Below are 19,895 nucleotides of genomic sequence, written 5' to 3'. Positions count from 1 at the left end.
GTGATTCCGGTGAAACCCTGGATGACATGCTCAGAGATCGTTTAGTATGTGGCATGCAGGAAGACTCTGTTCAGCGGAGATTGCTGGCTGAAGTGAATCTTGATTTTAAGAAAACGTTAGAAATAGCGCTGGCGATGGAAAACACTGTAAGGGATTCACAAGCAATTCAAGGGGTGCAAAATGATGTCGTTCTCCTAGTCGGACGGGAAACTGTCTCCGCTAACTGAAAAATGAAAGGAAAGAGCTTGGCAACTGAATTGAAAAATAACTTTCATTGACGTGGAAACAATCAGTCTTCTAGCGATTGGCAATTTTAAAAAGTAGAATGTTATTTTTGTCGCAGAAGTGGGCATATAATGAGGCAGCGCAAAGCAAGATTTAAACAGGCCTCCAAACAACAAATGAAGTCCAATGAAGTCTATAGGTAGGAAGAACCAGAAAGAACCAATTCTGACATTTATTCATTATCCAATATATAAGTTAGGAAGACAGAGCCAATGTTTGTTACAATGTAAGTGAATGGTAAACCATTAACAATGGAAGTAGACATGGGTGCTTCTATCACTGTAATAGTGTAGAAGAATACACTTTCGGATATTTAAATAAAGGTGATCAACAATTAAATTTGGAACAAATATCTGCCAAGTTGAAAACGTACACAGACGAAGAAATCCAAGTAAAAGGTATCACCAGAGCAACTGTTCATTAAAGACACCAATCGGCACAACTACCAGTGATAGTATTAGAAGGCTGAAGACCAAGCCTTCTAGGTCGAAATCGGTTGAGGGAAATTAACCTTGATCGGCCGGTGAGATTTCAAAAGGAAACTGGAAGAGTTCCTTTCTTGAGAAAGGAACAAGGCAAAGTACTTCAGAAAAAGCCTGAAGAGTCCAAGGACTGCAATAGGATGAAAAAAGAGTGTGTAAGCATTCAGCAGCCTGAAGAAATGAAGACTGTTTTAAACAATGGCATGGAAAAACAACAGAAGAAGCCGAAGAGACTCTGCTGAATGACAGAGTTCAAGGTGAAGTGAGCGAACTTTGGGAAGAAAAAGAAAACCTGTTGAAAGACCTTCATACACTACAAAAGAATCCCTCCGGTCAAAGTTTGTGCCTCTGAAAAATTATGAAGAGAAACAGGAAGAATTTAACACCTCTCTGAACAAGCTGAAGAATCAGTTGGCGGGAAAGATGCAGCAATGCTTAAGTTTCCAGGAAGAAGCCAACAGATATAAGAATGAGACAAAGGAGCTGAAGAATCAGCTAAATGAAGCTAAAGAGGCTTTAAAAGCAAAAGTCATAGAACTTTCCAAGATGTGAGCAGATAATGAAGTCATGGGTAGTTCAACTACTGAACCAAAACAAGTTGAGATTGCATCTGAGAGAAGTCTGGCCGACAGTGAAGTCAAAAAGAAGGCTGAGACTAAATTCTGTGGTAAAAAGAAGACTTGTAGAAAGCAGATGCAGAATTACTGATGAGGTGCTGTCTTCGGACTAGACTAAGCTGAATACTTCCCAATTTGGAGGGGAAGGTGGAGAACAGTCAAGGGAACCAAAAAGTGACTCATGATTTGTATAGTTGTGAGCGACAATTTACTGTTGGAGATGCAGTATATGTAAAGAATTTGGGTGGAGGACCAAAGTGGTTACCTGCTAAAGTGAGTTCTGTGACCTGACCATTGTCGTACCACATGGAAGTGGAGGGCCGGATCACCCGTAAGCATGTGAATCATTTAAGGAAAAGAGAGATACCCCAACAAAATGATGTTCCACCTGTAAGCATTACTGAACCGGTAGTTCCTGTTGAAGCTGCTTAACCAAGGACAAAGAATACCCAATGTCTCTGTTGGAGCGGAAGACACTAATGAGGTACCAGATGTTAATGCGGTTCCAGAGAATGTGTTTCCTACAAAATAATCTGAAGTCATGGAGCTGTGCAGTTCCACACGGATCTGGAAACCACCTTATAATTTCATGATCTGTGTAAATATTGTAATGTCATGAGATAAATATCCTTGTAAATGCAAAATGTACCAAAAAGTTAAAGGGGGGGGAAAGTAGTAATTATAGATTTGGGAAATGTAGGACTGTAGCTTTTAGAATAATCCTGTGTTGTAAGATCACATGATCTATGCAAACTAATGTGTTAACTGCGTGGGGAACCTCTAGAAGAAAGTTCTTCTTTAGTTATGGAGTTTGATGCACACGTGTAGTTGCTGCTGCTGCCTTGTAAAAGTTAAATGTTTCTGCTGAGAAAAGTTATCTGAAGATCAGGCTTTTGTAATCTTTAGTGCTACTTTTAAAAAAAAAAGTAACACTAGAAGCCAAACCTGTCTACAAAACTGTCCACACTCCCAAGTTGAAGTAAGGCATGTGAGTTTCTGCTAATTGTGCCTGTTTGCGTGCCTTTGGGCATGTTCCAATAATTAAGCTTCTTTTTTAGACATAAGAACACCTATAGGCCCACTTTAGAAGTTTTTGAACATATTTATTTTTAATTTGCTGCAAAACTGACTACTGTACACTAATACAAGTTGAAAATGGTTCTGTTTGGTTTTCTAAAGCCATTTTCAGTTACTTAAAATCAATTTACTCACAGATGATGGAATAAACACCGAATAAAATGCTTATTTTTGAGATAAATTCTTTTTTCAGCTACATTAATAACCAAGTTACCATTTAAATATATTAAGGAGTATATTTTGAAACAACATTTTTAAAGTGTGATGTTCTAAAGTACTGCTCACTTGTATTCGTTCATGGCTGATTTTCTGTTTAAAGGTATGTAAATGACTTGGAATGGAAATTTGAGGGGAAAAAAACCTCTTCTCAAAACTAGCACAATTTGCGCCTAGATTGCTGATTGCGCCCAAAGAGAAAATTCCACCCTTTTTTTTAAATGGAGGTAGAGAAAATAATGGGAAGTTAGATGTACACGTGTCCAGGAAGTAATGGTTTCCCAGCCAGAGCATTAAGATAAACAGGGGAGAAAATTGCAGGTGAATTGATCAGATTTTTCCAAGGCACTCTACATTCAAGAATTATGTATTCGGATTGAAAATTACAAATGTCACTAAATTATTTAGGTAGGGAAGGAGAAATCAGCTAACTAAAGATCTACCTGTCTAAAATCAGTTGAAGAGGTAAGTTTTAAACAGTGTCTCAAAGGAGGGCTTTAGTTAGGCAGTACCAAAGCTAAACAACAGTCATAAATGGTGGGTTGGAGGGAATGGGGGGTGCATAAGAGTCTAGGATTGGAAAAATGCAGAGTTCTTGGAGAGTTGTTGGCATAGAAGAGGTTATAGCGATCATGTAGGACAATGATGGAATTTCAAAATTGAGGCGTGGTAGTCTCACTAAGCTGGACAAGGGAGGAGAGGCATTGGAAGAAGTTGGTGTGGTCAAAGGCTGCAGGCAGGTTGAGAAGGATGAGGAATAATAGTGCAAAATGGTCACAATCACAGAGGATGCAACTTATGAATCTGATTAGTTGCTGGGTACAAGGGCATCAGGGGCAACATTGAGGGTCTGATTGAGCAAATCAATGGTTAGAAGTATCATGGCAAATGAGGGCCAAAGGCTAGACAGTTAGGAATTTGAAAATGCCGTTTTAAGTGACTTGGAGATTTTTTCCCCCCCCCCAGAAGCAGACAGGGGAGGAAGTGTGGTTGGTGGGAGATGCAAGTGGTAAGGGACACAAGGAAATAACTAGAGATGATGGAAAAAGAGAGGCCATGTGAAATAGTGAAGGGGAGGCCATGAATTTGGGTAAGAGAATATTAGCGGGCAAGGTGAGTTTAGTTGGGGATAAAAATCATTGAGGTTGAGAATTTGCTTGGTGCAAAGGATGGGGGCGGAGGAGTGAGAATATCTTGCTGATTTTAGGTGGGAGCTAATAAGGATTTTGATTGCATTGATTTGGACCTGGCTGGTGATGGTAAATATAGCCTAGTATGAGAAGCTGCCATCTGCTGTGAGCCAAATTTCTATCAAGTCTGTGATGTCAATGCCATCATCCACAATAAGGTTATGGATGGTTAAGGCCTTGTTCAGAAGTGAATGGACATGCTGGAGGAAGATGCAGAGAAGGGTGGAGTTTGTTGATCCAATGGCAGTCAGCAGTACCCACACTAAAGGTAGTGGAAATTTGGAACTCTCTCCCTCAAAAGGCTGTGGCTGTTTGGACAATTGAAATTTCCAAAGCTGGTATCACTAGAATTTTTTTGTTAAGCAAGCATATCAACGGATGTGGAACAAAGGCAGATAAGTGGTACAGTTTAGCCATAATCTAACTGAACGATGAAATGAGCTGGGGGGTTCAATGGCCAATCCTATCCCTAGGTAGAATCAGTATGGCTCTTGGTTTGGTCATTATACAGAGATAAAAATAGACTGCATCATGCTTTCAATCTTTAGTGCATTGAGGTTGATATGTTCCAACCCTATCATTGCACAGAGACAAGGGCATTCTGTGTGTGTATGTGTATCTTTATATAGCCCAAGTACTGTATTATTTTTAGAGGGTGATCTCATCTTCAAAGTTGAAGTCAATGTCAATAAAGCTACTTGGATAATTAAATGGTGCCAGAGATATTTGGAAGGCACACTTCTTGTGGGTTTTGAAATTTGATTTTGAAACTTAATGAAAGAGGATACCCAAACTTTTAATATCTTGCTAAAAATCTCCACTGAATATCTATTGTGAGCTTTTATAATTCTTTTCACTGGATTCAGCATTGTTTGGAAAGAACATATAAGGAAGAATGACTATTGTGAAACATTAAATAAAAATACACAACACAGGTAACCCTGAAGTTCAAGGAATTAGTAGTAATTTCTCTAACTGATACAGAGATCATCTGGTTTGCTCTTGGCTCTCGCATTTCCTTCATTACATCAAATACTGATGTAATTAGGCAAACCACAGGTATAGGAAACAAGCAACAGGGTGAATCATTTGCTAATTTAGGTTTAAAATGATACATAATTAGCTAGTGGTAGACACATAAGGATACCAAAGGCATTGTTCTATTCTCTAAAAGATGGAATTAAAACAAAAACTTTCAGGAAAAAAGTCAGAACCAATCCAATTTTGTGATTTTACCAAATTTAGTTTGATTCATCTGATAAATAGCAATAATTCTTGCATTTATATAATAACCTATCATATTCAATGTCTCAAAGTGCTTTATGTAAAATATTACTTTGCAAGTGCAGTCGTAGTTATATAGACAAAAATATTAAGAGAGCAAGAGACAGAATTTCCATCGGGATTCTCGGAACTCAGGCCATTACCCAGGAGAAATGGCATAAATCTTTATTACGCTGTTTCTTCAGGATTTCTGTCTAAATTTCAATGGAGGTCAGAAAAACCCTTATGGAATTTTTACCCCTTGTGTAATTGAGGGGACAGTAGAGAATGCTGGTCCACTTTCGACCGGAAAGTAACCTTTTTGTTATCCCTTAACTTGTACCACTAGAAAGCATGAATTCTGAAGTGAGGGATTGAACATAAGGCTCAAGGAGTCAGAGTTATACAATAGTTTTCTGAATTTTGATGAAATTGCCTTTTTAACAAGATTTCTGACAATATGATTTTGATAACAGATCATAAAGTACAAAGAAAATTTGGCACCCTTGTTCTGCAATAAAAGAGAATTTATACCTTCCTGGGTGTCTTTAGACGTGTCTGAGAGATGATTCTATGATCTGGGTCTCCCAATTGAATTTCAATAGGTATTTTGTGGGAACAGCTGAATCATAAACATTGGCTAAAATTAACAGTGATGTCTCCCCACTTGCCTGGATGACATCAGCTCCCACAACACTCAAGAAGCTTGACACTGTCCAGGGCAAAGCAGCCTGCTCAATTGGCACCATATCCACAAAACATTCACTCCCTCCACCACCGATGCACAGTAGCAGCAGTGTGTACCATCTACAAGATGCATTGGAGGAATTCACCAAGGCTCCTTCAACAGCACCTTCCAAGCCCACAATCACTACCATCTAGAAGTACAAGGGCAGCAGACAGATGGGAACACCATCAGCTGGAACTTCCCCTCCAAATCACTCTCCATCCTGACTTGGAAATATATCGCCATTCCTTCACTGTCGCTGGGTCAAAATCCTGGAACTCCCTTCCTAGCAGCACTGTGGGTGTACTTACACGACAGCAGTTCAAGAAGGCAGCTCATCACCACCTTCTCAAGGGCATCTAGGGATGGGCAATAAATGCTGACCCAGCCAGTGAAGCCCACATTCCATGAATGAAGAAAAAAAAATCACTTCATTTTGTTAAATGTCAGAATTCTCCACTCCAATAAAGAGTTACATTTGAAATGTAAGCTTATTTTCTTTCAGATGTTGAGCAGTTGTGCATTTCCAGCAATATCCATTTATATTTCAGATCTTAAGAATTTTCTTTATTAAAAAATACAGATAAGGGAAGCCATTTCACCCATTTAGCTCCCCCTTCCACAGAACCCTACAATCCATCATCACAGCATCAAACAATCACTTGAATGGTCAGAGTTTAGCCCTTGTAACCTTACAAGATGAACAAATATAGATTTTCATACTGACAGATTGTTTCTGATAATTCAAATCTTTTTTTGTGATGTCTTTATGGAATATCAATAGTTCATTAGGTACTTCATTATATGACTAGGGCTAACACTTTGGATTTCTATATGTAATTCCATATTGGCTATCAATGGCACACCAAAGAGAATAGTATCAAAAATCCAGCTTTTCAAACATCTGCAAGCCAACTACTACAATATATGACATGCACAAGTGTCTGGTGCAACATCAGATATAAAATAGATTCTGGAAAATTAATTTTCTTTCTTTATAGAACCAAAAGCTCTTCTATTCTGCCATCAGATGGCATGGTATGGCACAGTGCCAAAACATGCCAGTGGGAAAATTGACTCTACGTCTTTTATTCTTAAGTTGTCTTTATAATTTTATTTTTGGGTGGTTACTCTGAATGTGAATCATGAAATGTGGCTATAAGGGAAAGGAGATCTGCAGCTGTTATGAAGATATTTACAATTGTGCCAATGATTAATGCTGGTATGAAGTAACGTAGTGTAGTACAGATGACTTCCTCTCCAAAGGCCGTATTGAAAAATCAAAAAGGCTACAACTCACAATTCTTCACAGCCGGTAGTATGAAGCTACAGGGGACTATTTTTGCATTCACCCTATGGAATATAATTTACTTATATCATAGTTTCCAGAAATTATGGAATTTATTAATAAAGATATCTAGATGTTGGCTACAGCATAGCTGACAGAATGGAGCTCCCTGATCTTGAAAAATGGTGATAGTAATTAGATTGGCTATTTATCTAGCTGGAGCAGTGGTGCCTTTGACATAACCTGTCACAATGATTACTTGTCTTTGAAAGCAGCACAGGCTGGCTTTTTTCTGATACAAGTTCAAGTCATAAATAAATTGGGTTGGTGTCCAAGAGCGTTCATTTGGAGTCAAAAGTAAAAAGCTAATGTCACAAGCAAATTGGATTTCAGCCAGCCTTCATTTAGTTTGTTTGATTATCAGGACATTTTTTAAGGGTACTTCTTAATTGCAGTCTCAGTCCTGAGAGTTCTGCTTACATTTGGGAAGAATGAATGGGTGAATGATCTACTTATACTGAAGATGTCCTTCTGAAATCAAATCTGAAACTGTGGGAAGTTCATAATTTGCCCCATAAGTGATTATCAATTGGCAGAAACAAAATTCTAACTTTCCAGAGTCAGCAAATATGGAGACTATTTATTTACAGAAAGAATGTTAGAATTATTTGCCATCGGGGAGCCCTTATCCCATGCAACAAACAGAATAATGGTAAAACAGTGGGGCTACTATCATTAAGTCAATAGCATCAGTTTGTGACTTTGTCAGTGAAATAGATATCATCATTAAATTCACCTGCTCAGAAGTAGTGGATGTTCTGTTGGTAAGATTCAAATCAATCAAATCTACCATTTTTAAGAATTGACACTAAATCTCCCAACAGATGAGAGGCCCTCATCCGCCAGCCATATGTAGTTGGAAAATCAACCCTTTGGCCCTGTCATTAAGCATGAAACCTCACAAGTGATATCTGTTATGAACAAAATGTGCCAATCATTTTAGTAACCAATTTCTAGGATGTGTGGCGATTGTGTAGATGTGAGTAACTTATACAGTTTCAGATTTTTTTTTAATAGGTTTATTGATAGATTGGTCTAGAAGCATTAATGACAAATAAATGAGCTTCTTTGTCATTTCATTTTTTTTCTATCAGTTTTTAACTTCTCTGAGAGTGGTGGCTCATGTAGGGGTGCTGCATTATAGGTGGCAGTACATCTGTGATACTCAACTAATTGGCCACTGTTCAGTCTGACCTTAAAACTGAGTGTTGATAGGCTGCTTAACCATTGTAGGATTTCACAGTCAAGCCATAAATGGTTCTCCCTGATATTTACATATGAATGCCTTGTAGCAGGTGTCACTTGTACGTGATCTGAAGCAGGGAATCAGGCTTAGTCTTTCCTCCCTGGCTTGGCTGCACTGAGGTAATCTGTGACACTTCCACTCCTTTCCCTGGGTAAAATAGGCTAGCAGAGCATAGACTTGCAGCTGATTCTATGAAATTCCTGATGTGCCAGTGCCAAGTCTCAAGGTATAGTTGCAAACTGAATAATTAATGGAGCCGATTACACAGCAATAAACTCTAAAAAAAAGCATAAAATGCAAGACTAAACAAAAAGCTGTCAAATATTTGAGTGCTCTACCTTTAATGCTTCGTATGCATCCTTAAGGTGCATATAATTGGTCGCAGCCCTCATGGCAAAAGGTAGCTTGCCAATGGCTTTAAGGTCAATAGGTCTTTTATGTGCCGTTGTTATGAAGGTATTCATCCACCAGTAAGTGCCTTTGGAGAGTAGGTTCACAAATGGTTGCAAGAATCTGACACCTAAATCCTGCAGGTCTTCAGGAGGTTTCACCTCTCGTGAGTGTTTGTAGAAGATATAGCGCTAAAGCAGGAAAAATAAATTCTGGAGTTAATGATTGTTTCTGTGTAAACAGTAATAAAGTTGAAAGTTTACAATATTTCCTAATTTTAGTAAATTAAGAGTCGTTAGTATTCTTTGTTAACATTATGATGCAAAAAAGGTGTGTACACACTGTGCATTTTTCTCCCCAATTTTATTCCCTTCTCCCCTGAAGGTGCTGAATATAATGGGGGTGGAGTTTCATGTTATTTAATAATCCCCTAGTGCTTCACACAGGTATCAGTTTGCCAAGTGTGGGTCCAAACAGTGAGTTTCAGCAGGCTTTCTGACTGTGGAGCAGCATCACAGCAGAAGCTATTTCTGATCTCTCTCGTGCACACAGACAGGCACACACACTCACACCCTCTCTCTCACAAACACACACAACACACACACACTCTGCTTGGGGTGAATATTATCCTTCTGCTTAAATATACATAATAGAATTCTACAATGGTTTCTCAGCATGAAGGAGTAAACAAGCTTTATTTAGTAATGAAAACCATACCCAAGTCAACTTATGGGGAAGAAGAATTTTGACAAAGGTATCAATTATAATAAGGAATGTATGAATTATTTCTTTCATCCGTGCTATAACTAGATCAATCTCATTTGTTTACTTTATATCTAATATATGCATCATATCCAATGCGTCTGGCCTGAATGTTAGATATTACATAGTATTTACAGGACAGAAACAAGCCCTTTGATCTAACAGCTCTATGCTGGTGCTTATCCTCCACATAAACTGTTAATAGATGATAACCAGGTGAGAACAGTCTCAACCATCTCTGTGGAGAGTTGTTGGAGGATGATGGTGTGGCCAACTGTGTCAAAGGCTGCAGACAGTTGGAGAAGGATGAGGAGGAAAAGTTTACCTTTGTCACAGTCACAGATTATGTCAATTGTGACTTTGGTAAAAGTACTGCTGAAAAAAAGAGACTTCTTTGTCATCACTTTTCATCTTGCACCCATCAGGACAATTCACAAGAAAATACCAATGTCAGGGGGAAACAACATATTTATGCTGTATGGGAAGAGAGTGCTGATTGGTTAGCAAGTGGACTCTGATTAGTAGAGGCGTTACCAGGGAGAATGCACCAGTTGATGGTGACTGACAGTTAACTGTCAAGCATTGTTTAAATCAGGCAGCTTGACTCTGATTGGTCAAGACATTGCCCTTGGGAATGAACCAGCAAATGGCTGTCACTTATTTTGTTTAGCTGAAACAAGTGCAATATGTGTACATGTTCTGTCTGCCTGCAAAGACAGGGATCAGTGTATTAATATACTTAGCTTATAGTAAATGCACCACACTGTGAGCCCGACTGAGAATCTTAAATTGGTTATCAGCACAATTCTTAGCACACTGAGGATTATTTAGCAAATGTTGTCCAACTGTGGAACCACACCTAATGTTGGACACTGTACTTTGAGTTTTGCAAGCACAGGCTATTTGGGTGCGGTCTGTAACTTGCCCTTTTGCGAACAGCGGAATGGACATGCTGTTTGATATGATCTGCCAGTCTTTGAGAGGTATGGCCTACATATCTGGCATCACACTGGCACTGAAATTCATATACCACATTACTCATTTGTGTGATAGGCAGAACGTCTTTTAGGCTTGATGGCAGCATCCTGTTAGTGGTGAATACCGCGCGTGTTGCTACTGCATAGTGGCAGTGTGTCTTAAGCCTTGTGTGTCTTAATAGGCTTCATCCTGTGCCTTTGAAATGGAGCAATCAAATGAACTCCCTTTCCGTGATGTACTAGTTCAGAAACCCGCCAGGGGGTTCTCTACCACAGTCTACTGCAAGCCTACCTTCACTGGTCAATATGTGAGTTGGGATTCCTACAGTTCCACGCACCATAAGATTGGCTTTATTGCCAACCTCGTAAATAGAACCCGAGCCATTTGCTCACCATGCAAGCTTGATGCTGAAATAGGACGCATCAGAGATATCCTGCGAGATAATGGCTACCCTGATCACATCATTCTGCGCTGTATATCACGCAAACTCATGAATTGGCCCAAGGCCGTCACTTTTGACCCTGAAGAGTGCCCAGTCTACCTCAGATTACACTGGAAGGACAAGGTATCTCAAAAATTTGAGCAACAGGTGTAGCTAGCTGTTTCATGCTGCTACTATGCAGTAGCAACACGAGTGGTATTCACCACTAACAGGATTCTGCTATCAAGCCAAAAAGACGTTCTGCCTATCACACAAATGAGTAATGTGGGTATATGAATTTCAGTTCCAGTGTGATGCTAGATATGTAGGCTGTACGTCCTAAAGACTGGTAGATCATATCAAACAGCACGTCCCTTCCGGTGTTCGCAACGAGCAGGGTACAGACCGTACCCAACCAGCCCGTGCTTGCAAAACTCAAAACAGTGTCCAACATTAGATGTGGTTCTGGGATTGGACAACATTTTCTAAATTATCCAACATGTGCTAAGAATTGTGCTGACAACCAATTTAAGATTGTTAGCTGGGCTCACAGTGTGGCACATTTGCATGTACTGGAAGCTACATATATTAATACACAGGGCCCTGTCTTTGCAGACAGAAAGAACATGTACATACATTGTGCCTGTTTCAGCTAAACAAAATAAGTGGCAGCCATTCACAGTTTCATCCCCCAGTGCAATGTCTTGATCAATCAGAGTCAAGCTGCCTGGTGTAAATTTCAATTTCAAACAATGCTTGACAGTTAATGTTCAGTCACCATCAACTGGTGTATTCTCCATGGCAACGCCTCTACTAATCAGAGTCCACTTGCCAACCAATCAGCACTCTCTTCTCGCACAGTATGAATATGTTGTTTCCTCTGACATTGGTATTTTCTTGCAAATTGTCCTGGTGAGTGCAAGACAAAAAGCTTCAACAAAAAATTTTTTTTTCAGCAATACTCAAATTCTGTACTACCAAACTATTACTTTGGTAAGAGCTGCTTTGGTACTATTGCAGGGCTGGAAACCTGATTAAGTGATTCAACCCTGGAGTTCCAGGGCAAATGCGCAACATATATAGAAAGACATAAAAGTTACAACATGGAAATAGGTTTCCGGCCCAACAACTTAGTTGATTATTAATCATGTTTGGCTGATCTGGATTCACGACCTTCACTGATTTCAGTGGATCATCTTTGGAATAGAGGTAATAATGCCATGAGCAACATTACAGAGAGGAAGTCCTGATTTAAATGTCTCCAATCAGGTTAGAAAATTCATGATTTTTTTTTATAAGTATAGTACTTTGCTCTATAAACTAAAGGGGTACTTAGAAGAATCTGCTAAACATTCACATAATGTCAGAAACCATGGGAGCAAAGCTTGAGTTTTTGACCTTATGTTGCCAAGATACACTGCAACGTTGTTTATTTTATTCCATATAACATTAAATGTACAGGGGTTTCTGGGGTTGCTTGCATGAGATTCTATTGAGTTGTAGCTGTTTAAAGAATTTAATTGAACTGGTTATGAACAGTAAGAGATAACTTGGCTGAGTGGAACAGTGCAGGATATACTGGCAATTACTTCTTGCAAATTTTAAGCCAAAGTTATATGTTGTCTTGTACATATTTTATATCATTCTCCCATCTCACCAGCAAGTTTGCTTCCCAAACTATATAAGTGTTGATTTTCTTCCAAACGTTATGGTTCTACCATTCAGATTTTTCCTCTGAGAATTGTCATGCCTTTACTTGTGTTTCCTGCTGGCATTGAAGCCAAGACTATAGATGCTCTGTGTTGGAAACTTAAAGCAATATACTGCACTATCTGTCAGAACTATTTCTGCCGAACACTTTAGGTGCTAAAGAGCCTCCAAGGTGGCCAAGTGGGGGTCTCAAGCTGCTGATTAGCCTGCATTTGTTAAGAAGTCATCTTGGGAAAAGAGTTGAAGTCAGCATTAGGAATGAACACTCAGAGGCTCTTTAAAAGTTGACTGTCACTTAAAATCCCTCCTAATCATCATTAAAGTGGCTGCATGGCATATTAATGACAAGCACTTCAACTAACACCGTCTCCTTACAGCATCTAGCTGTTTGAGAATAAACACAGCGTTGATATTGATTTCAAGAACTATTTAAAGGGATACTCATCATTTCATATTTATTTCTGCTAGAGATATGAAGAAGACCTCGGAAACATGCCAGGAGACTTCCTGGGATAGTAGCTCAAGATTTCATCAATACACCAGCAACATTCCATAAATTCTCTCAGGACTTCACCTAAGAAGAGTAAGTGCTGTGTTACTCTACCACCAGCTGCTGCAGAAGAGGGATGAGAGGGTGGAATTGCACCTTCTCCCCTGAAGGACATCCCCTCAGGACCTCCTCCACCAGAACATCCAATGCTGCACCTGAATACCAGTATGCTGTCTCCCTTGGTCCCCAAGTCAACCTGCAACGTGGCACTGTGTGTCAGTCAGAGCACTCCACACCTTCTGTGAAAGTGAGTGTGAGGAGTCCACATTTACTGCTGCACAAAAATTGCATCTAATCAGTACTTGAGTGCTAAACCTGCAGATTTCTGGTTTAGCAACTCCGGGCAAATTCAAATTAAGGCAACCAGTGATTAGGATTGTGTGCTAACTCAGACTTTCAAACAGGCTAGCCTTATTAGCAATGCACCCATTTAGCAAGATAAAGGCAAAATGCTGCGGATGCTCGAAATCTGAAACAAAAACAAAAAAATGCTGGAAAAACTCAGTGGGTTGAATTTTCCCCCCATTGGGGGCAAGTTGATGGGCGGGCGCATGTGGGCGTGCTTCCGATCGGCGGCCCCGATCGGAGGTGCGGCACCATTTTACATGGGCGGGCCAATTAAGGTCCGCCCAGCGTGACGTCCGCAGGGAAGCGCTGTGCGCTCCCTGTGCAGGCGAGGGGGAATGCCTAAAATCGAGAGTGTGCTCTTTCGCGCATGTGCATGAAAGAGTGCACTCATCTCCCTGAGGCTAAGTGCTGCCTCAGGGAGATCGCCTCTACGTTCAAAAATATTAAGTTGGGACATGTTCATAATTTCCATAAAAACTTTATTAAAATTTTTAAAACCCTACATGAAACCTCATCCCGCCTGTGGATAAGGTTTCATGTTTTTTCTACTTCCCGCCAGGGCTCCTGGCCTGTCCGCCAACCTTAAAGTTGGACGGGCAGGTCCACTAATTACTTTAATTGATCTGTCAATGGCTTCAAGTGGCCATTGACAGGTCAGCAGGCGCGCAGCTGATTTTGCTACGCCGCCTTCCTGAAAATTTAAATGGGGCTTGGTGACATCGGGAGTTCCGCCCGATGTCACCGCACGTCATTTTACTCGTCAGCGAGCGGGCCCCGCCCCCGCTTGCCACCTCGTAAAATTCTGCCCAGCAGGTCTGACAGCATCTGTGGAGAGAAAGACAGAGTTAACGTTTCAAGTCCGTATGACTCATCTTCAGAGCTACCCATTTAGCATCTGGTTTCACCCCCTCTCTCCCTAGCCCCTCCTCCACCCCACAGGCAACCCCCAACCCCCATGATAAAAGCAAAATACTGCTGATGCTGGAAATCTGAAATAAAAACAGAAAATGCTGGTAAAACTCAGCAGGTCTGGCAGTATCTGTGGAGAGGGAAACAGAGTTAATGTTTCGAGTCCATATGACTCTAGCTCTGAAGAAGTCATATGGACTCAAAACGTTAACTCTGTTTCTTTCTCCACAGATGCTGCCAGACCTAGATATCCATGTGTTGAGTTTACGTTTTTGTGTTCAGTTCTGATAATCCTCAACGGGTTACTGTGTCAGGGCACAGACTGCTCACTGAAGCATGTCTGCAGCAAGTACACAATCTCACCCAAGCACGAAACCAGTGTTACCTCTATTTGCGATGAATTATGAAATGGAAACTACTGTGCTTCAAAGGATACTAGCATGAAATATTTCTCACACTAAATTATTCAAATGATTTTAGCAACTTTGCATAATCACTAACTGCAGCACTGAGTTAAAAGTGGTTTGTACATCTGGATGTTGGTGCTATTTTTAACAGTTCTGAAGTCCTCAGCACGATCAAATAAAAAACACATCTACACACTTATGCATTTGCTTTGTTGCTTCCGTTCATTAAATAACGTCAGTTAGGTGTTTCTGAAGGTTAAGTACAACAAACTATGTTTTTAATGTTACTAATGCACTAAAATAGATTGCTTTTATTTGCCTATTGGACCACTGGCAGCAATACCTGAGCAGTAATACATATGGATTGAATTAGAAAATGTTTAACTTTAGGAGTAAATGATTCATTTACATAAAAATGTCTTTACCAGGGGTTTCCACTTTCATTAAAAATGATCAAAACAAGTTAATTTTTGGAAACACAAAAAATGAAGTAGCAATTGGATATAAAGCTGATGACAATGGAAAGCAAAGATTGGTCAGGCATGGCAATAGCTTCCGAACAAAATAGCGAATATCCTGCAATATAGTCAGAGACCAGAATTCTGAGGGCCTGCTCCACTGGTGCAACTGCAGCAAAGCAGAACTTAATGCTGCCCAAATCAGGCTTCGATGCGGAGGTGGGATAATTAATATGGTTTTCGCAAGTGAATTGCACTTGTAAGGGTACATCAAAGGCGGTCGCCACTCATTGGAAGCTGAGCCGCTTTATCAAGAAGATCAAAGTCAGAAAAAGGCTAAGAAGTTTACAATTACGATAAAAGCAAAGAACTGCAAATGCTGGAAATCCAAAACAAGAACAAAAATACCTGGAAAAACTCAGCAGGTCTGACAGCATCTGCGGGGAGGAACACAGTTAACGTTTCGAGTCTGTATGACTCTTCAACAGAACTAAGGAAAAATAGAAAACAGGTGAAATATAAGCTGGTTTAAGGTGGGGGGGGGGGCGGGGCGGTGGGACAAGTAGAGCTGGATAGAGGACCAGTGATAGGTGGAGATAGCCAAAAGATGTCATAGACAAAAGGACAAAGAGGTGTTGAAGGTGGTGATATTATCTAAGGAATGTGCTAATAGGTGACATTAAGGGTAGAAAGCAGGACGAGCAAGGTACAGAAAGCCCTATTGGGGGTGGGGTGGGGGGAAGGGTTCAAAATAGGCTAAAAGGTAGAGATAAAACAATGGATGGAAATACATTTAAAAATAATGGAAATAAGTGGGAAAAGAAAAATCTATATAAATTATTGGAAAAAAGGGGGGGATCGGAAAGGGGGTGGGGATGGAGGAGAGAGTTCATGATCTAAAACTGTTGAACTCAATATTCAGTCTGGAAGGTTGTAAAGTGCCTAGTCGGAAGATGAGGTGCTGTTCCTCCAGTTTACATTGAGCTTCACTGGAACATGGCCTGCTGCTTTTTTTCTAGATTTTTCTTTTCCCACCTATTTCCATTATTTTTAAATGTATCTCCAACCATTGTTTTATCTCTACCTTTTAGCCTATTTCGAACCCTTCCCCCCACCCCACCCCCACTAGGGCTATCTGTACCTTGCTCGTCCTGCTTTCTACCCTTAATTAGCACATTCCTTTAGATAATATCACCACCTTCAACACCTCTTTGTCCTTTTGTCTATGACATCTTTTGGCTATCTCCACCTATCACTGGCCCTCTATCCAGCTCTACTTGTCCCCCCCCTTACACCAGTTTATATTTCACCTCTTTTCTATTTTTCCTTAGTTCTGTTGAAGAGTCATACGGACTCGAAACGTTAACTGTGTTCCTCTCCGCAGATGCTGTCAGAACTGCTGAGTTTTTCCAGGTATTTTTGTTTTTGTTTAAGTTTACAACTACAATGGCAAGCACTAACATTTAAATTCAGGTCAGTAATCTGGTCCAGGATTTATTACTTATTTATTTCTACTTCCCAGATCTTTTCTGGGGCCTCAGTGGGATTCACACCAGGTCTTAACTGATAAGTGTTCTGCTGAGGTCACTCTAGGGTAGCTCGGAAGCTACCTCTGATATGTCTTCATGTGAGTGTGTGTGGAAGATCCATCTATGGCAGAACAGAATACATAGAATAGAATCCTGGGGTGAGTTTTATAGCTCCTTGGCAGGCCTGTTCTCAGCAGGGGAGCAAGTAAAATAGGTTGGATGGGTAGCCTATCAATTCCTGCCCACCCCCAGCCTGGTCCCCATAGTATGGGGTGGTGGGTAAGGTGCCCAGTAGTCTTCAAACCTATTGAGGTCCTTAATTGTCTAATGAAGTGTCAATTAATGGCTTCAATCCACCTCCACTGCCATAATATGCTTGGCAGTGGAAGGTGGGTGAGAGTGACAAGGACTGTTTTTTCACCAAGTTGGTGAAAGGGCAGGAAGGAACAGTTAATGCATCTTTTGCAGGGTGTCCTGTGCGCATCAGGAGCACCCACCCCCAGCTTGTAACCCCCGCCCCAACTTTGTGCCTCCCTGTCTGGCCTCCGAAACCTGCACCTCATCCCCTCACTCTCCCACCTCACTCCCAAAGGTTCCCGATCCCTTCAAGACCAAGAAACCCTGGTCATACCTTGTCCGGCATCCATACCTTCTCATACATTCTTGCCCCTTGTGTTTCCGATGACTGCCTTGCTGCCCTCCTCGAAGAGGTGGCAGCACGGCGGGAGGTGCTGGTTCCCCAGGACAGGAGGAGGAGGCCCTCCAACCTGGTGAAACATGCCTGGGAGGAGGTGGCGGAGGTGGTGAGCTCCCACGACGTGGTGCAGCGCACCTGGATCCAGTGTCGCAAGCGCTTCAACGACCTGTTGCTCTCAGGAAGGGTGAGGACAATGTTGGAATTGGTCACTTAACCCAGCAGGTCGGCTTTCCCACCTGCTGCCTACCTCCCCACCCTGCCCCCAACCAAGTCTGAGTGTAGTGACTGCATTGAATCATTGACGGCATGTGTGCTTTGCTGGGTGGGCCAGAAGATATTGCCTATGCCAAGGACAGCCTGAGAGGGTGGTGAAGAGATGGGTTCTGCGCCTGCAGCATGTGGTACACTGAGATCCACCTGACTGTTTTGAGGGCAACCTGGAGGAGCTGCACCTAGGCGCAGTGCTGGAACTCCAGGACACGTCCAAGTCAGGGTGATGACATGTGTGGAGGGGAGCTTCAAGGTGGCGTGGCAACGAATCATCTGATCCCCTCAGTGTTCCACGTGCCTGTGCCTCCTTTCTATGGAAGGATATACCATGTGGTGCCTAATGTGATGTAGGCAGCATGTGTCCAAGTGGGGGGAGGGGGGATGGGGAGCAGACCAAGCATCTTTGTGTGTGTTCGGCAGCAGCAGGGTGAGGAGGCACTGGAGCCCTGTTATATCCCACTCTGTTTGGGGTGGGCCGTGTGTGAAGAGAGTCCATGTACAACTTGCACAAATCAATGCTCTTCTCTCATTTCAGGAGAAGAATGCTCATAATGTGGCAGAGCGTGTGAGGACTGGTGGCAGCCAGGCGCAGTTACCCATCCTCAGCCGGTTTGAGCAGGAGGCCCTGGATCTGGAGAGGTGCCATGCGGACAGGTCCAGTGATGACGGTGAGGCTGGGGTGCCACGGCCAGATATGTAGGCCCAGCAGTGAGTTTAGCATTGTTCTCCCAACAGCCATAGCAGTGCTGAATGCTAAGTGATTTAATTTTGCAACATGGCTTGACCATTGCTTTTGGCAGGATGAGCGCATAATGATCCGGGGGACAGGGATGCACTTTGTCATTGTCTCCACATTAACTCTTCCAATGTCCTTGTTCTTCCTTTCAGCATCAGCGGAGCAGGGCTGGGAGGAGGAGCAGCAGAAGCCCCCTCTCACACCTGAGGGCCCTGAAGTCTCACCAGCATCACACCATCTCTGCTAGGCAGGCACCAGCGCAGATATTAGCACCTTGGTGGGAGTTAGAACATCGGCTAGTGTCCCGGGGCACAGTGGTGAGGGCACTTCACAGTTGCTGGAGGAGTTGGCAGAAACAGAGTGCCGAATGGTGCCAGCAGGCGGATGACTGCAGGGGGCCAGGCACATGCTCAGTCGGTGCCTGATGATGTGCCTCTGGAGTCGCCCGCGACGCGGCAAGTGCAGGAAATGCAGCCGGGTGTGCGGGAGCATCTGGGGGAGATACATGAGGCTATGTTTGGCTTGGTGTCTGTGGTGGAGGAGTCTACGCGGACGCTCGCTAAATCAATGAGCCACATGCCCAAGTACCAAGCGTCCTCCATGGAGAGAGTAGCGACTCTCGTGGAGAGGCTTCTCCAGGAGCCCCATCAGGGCTTCCTGGGGATGTGTTCTGACCAGCAGGCCCTCACATCGGCATTGACCTCAGCTGGTCCGTGCCAGTGTGGGAGATGGTCTGGGCACCAAGTTTCCCAGCTCGGTGCCCATCCATCCACAGTGTGCAGGGAGGTCCGAAGTGACCTCACGTTGGTGCAGCAGCTGCCTGTCGTCTCTGCGGACTCCTCTCAGGGCACTCCAGATGAGGGCAGCAGCTCCTCCGCCCCTCTCCCAGTGATCATAGCATCCGGTGAGGCTGCGACAATTGGGAAGATGCCAGCTCTGGAACTGGCAGCTCCCTCCCAAGTGGGGCCAGCACAGGCTCCATGCACCAGAGGATGACTGCCAAGGTCATCGAGGCCAACAGGACAGCAGAGTCAGCAGGCTGTCTCAGATGCCACTCCCAGAAATGGGGCAGCACCAAGGCATAGCACCGGGAAACGTAAACATAAGGCACCTTAGGCACACCACCGGTTTATCACTGGTGCTTTGTGTCGGCCCGAGGTGAAATCTTTATGATTTGTTTTGAATTGGAACACCATTGTCATTTTTTTGGCTTAGGTTTCTTTGCTTGCGATGTTAAATTCAGACATGTGACCATGGCTGAGGATGCCTCTTTTCTTCT

At 42.4% G+C, this 19,895-nt stretch overlaps 1 protein-coding gene across 4 annotated transcripts in view; it reads right to left on the bottom strand.

Moving 5' to 3' along the window:
• The window catches only part of abcc8 (ATP-binding cassette, sub-family C (CFTR/MRP), member 8), a 291,828-nt gene that overhangs the window by 226,824 nt on the left and 45,109 nt on the right, over positions 1-19,895 (bottom strand). For all 4 annotated transcript variants that reach the window (XM_078549123.1, XM_078549126.1, XM_078549124.1 and 1 more), the window contains exon 6: positions 8,790-9,032. In XM_078549123.1, the coding sequence (XP_078405249.1) occupies positions 8,790-9,032 (243 nt within the window). The remainder of the gene's footprint in view (positions 1-8,789; positions 9,033-19,895) is intronic.

The sequence above is a fragment of the Cetorhinus maximus genome, chromosome 9, assembly GCF_964194155.1.
Source record: "Cetorhinus maximus chromosome 9, sCetMax3.hap1.1, whole genome shotgun sequence".
NCBI classification, from domain to species: Eukaryota; Metazoa; Chordata; class Chondrichthyes; order Lamniformes; family Cetorhinidae; genus Cetorhinus; species Cetorhinus maximus.
The sequence above is the reverse complement of the archived record's forward strand: the minus strand, read 5'-3'. Positions and strand labels throughout refer to the sequence as shown.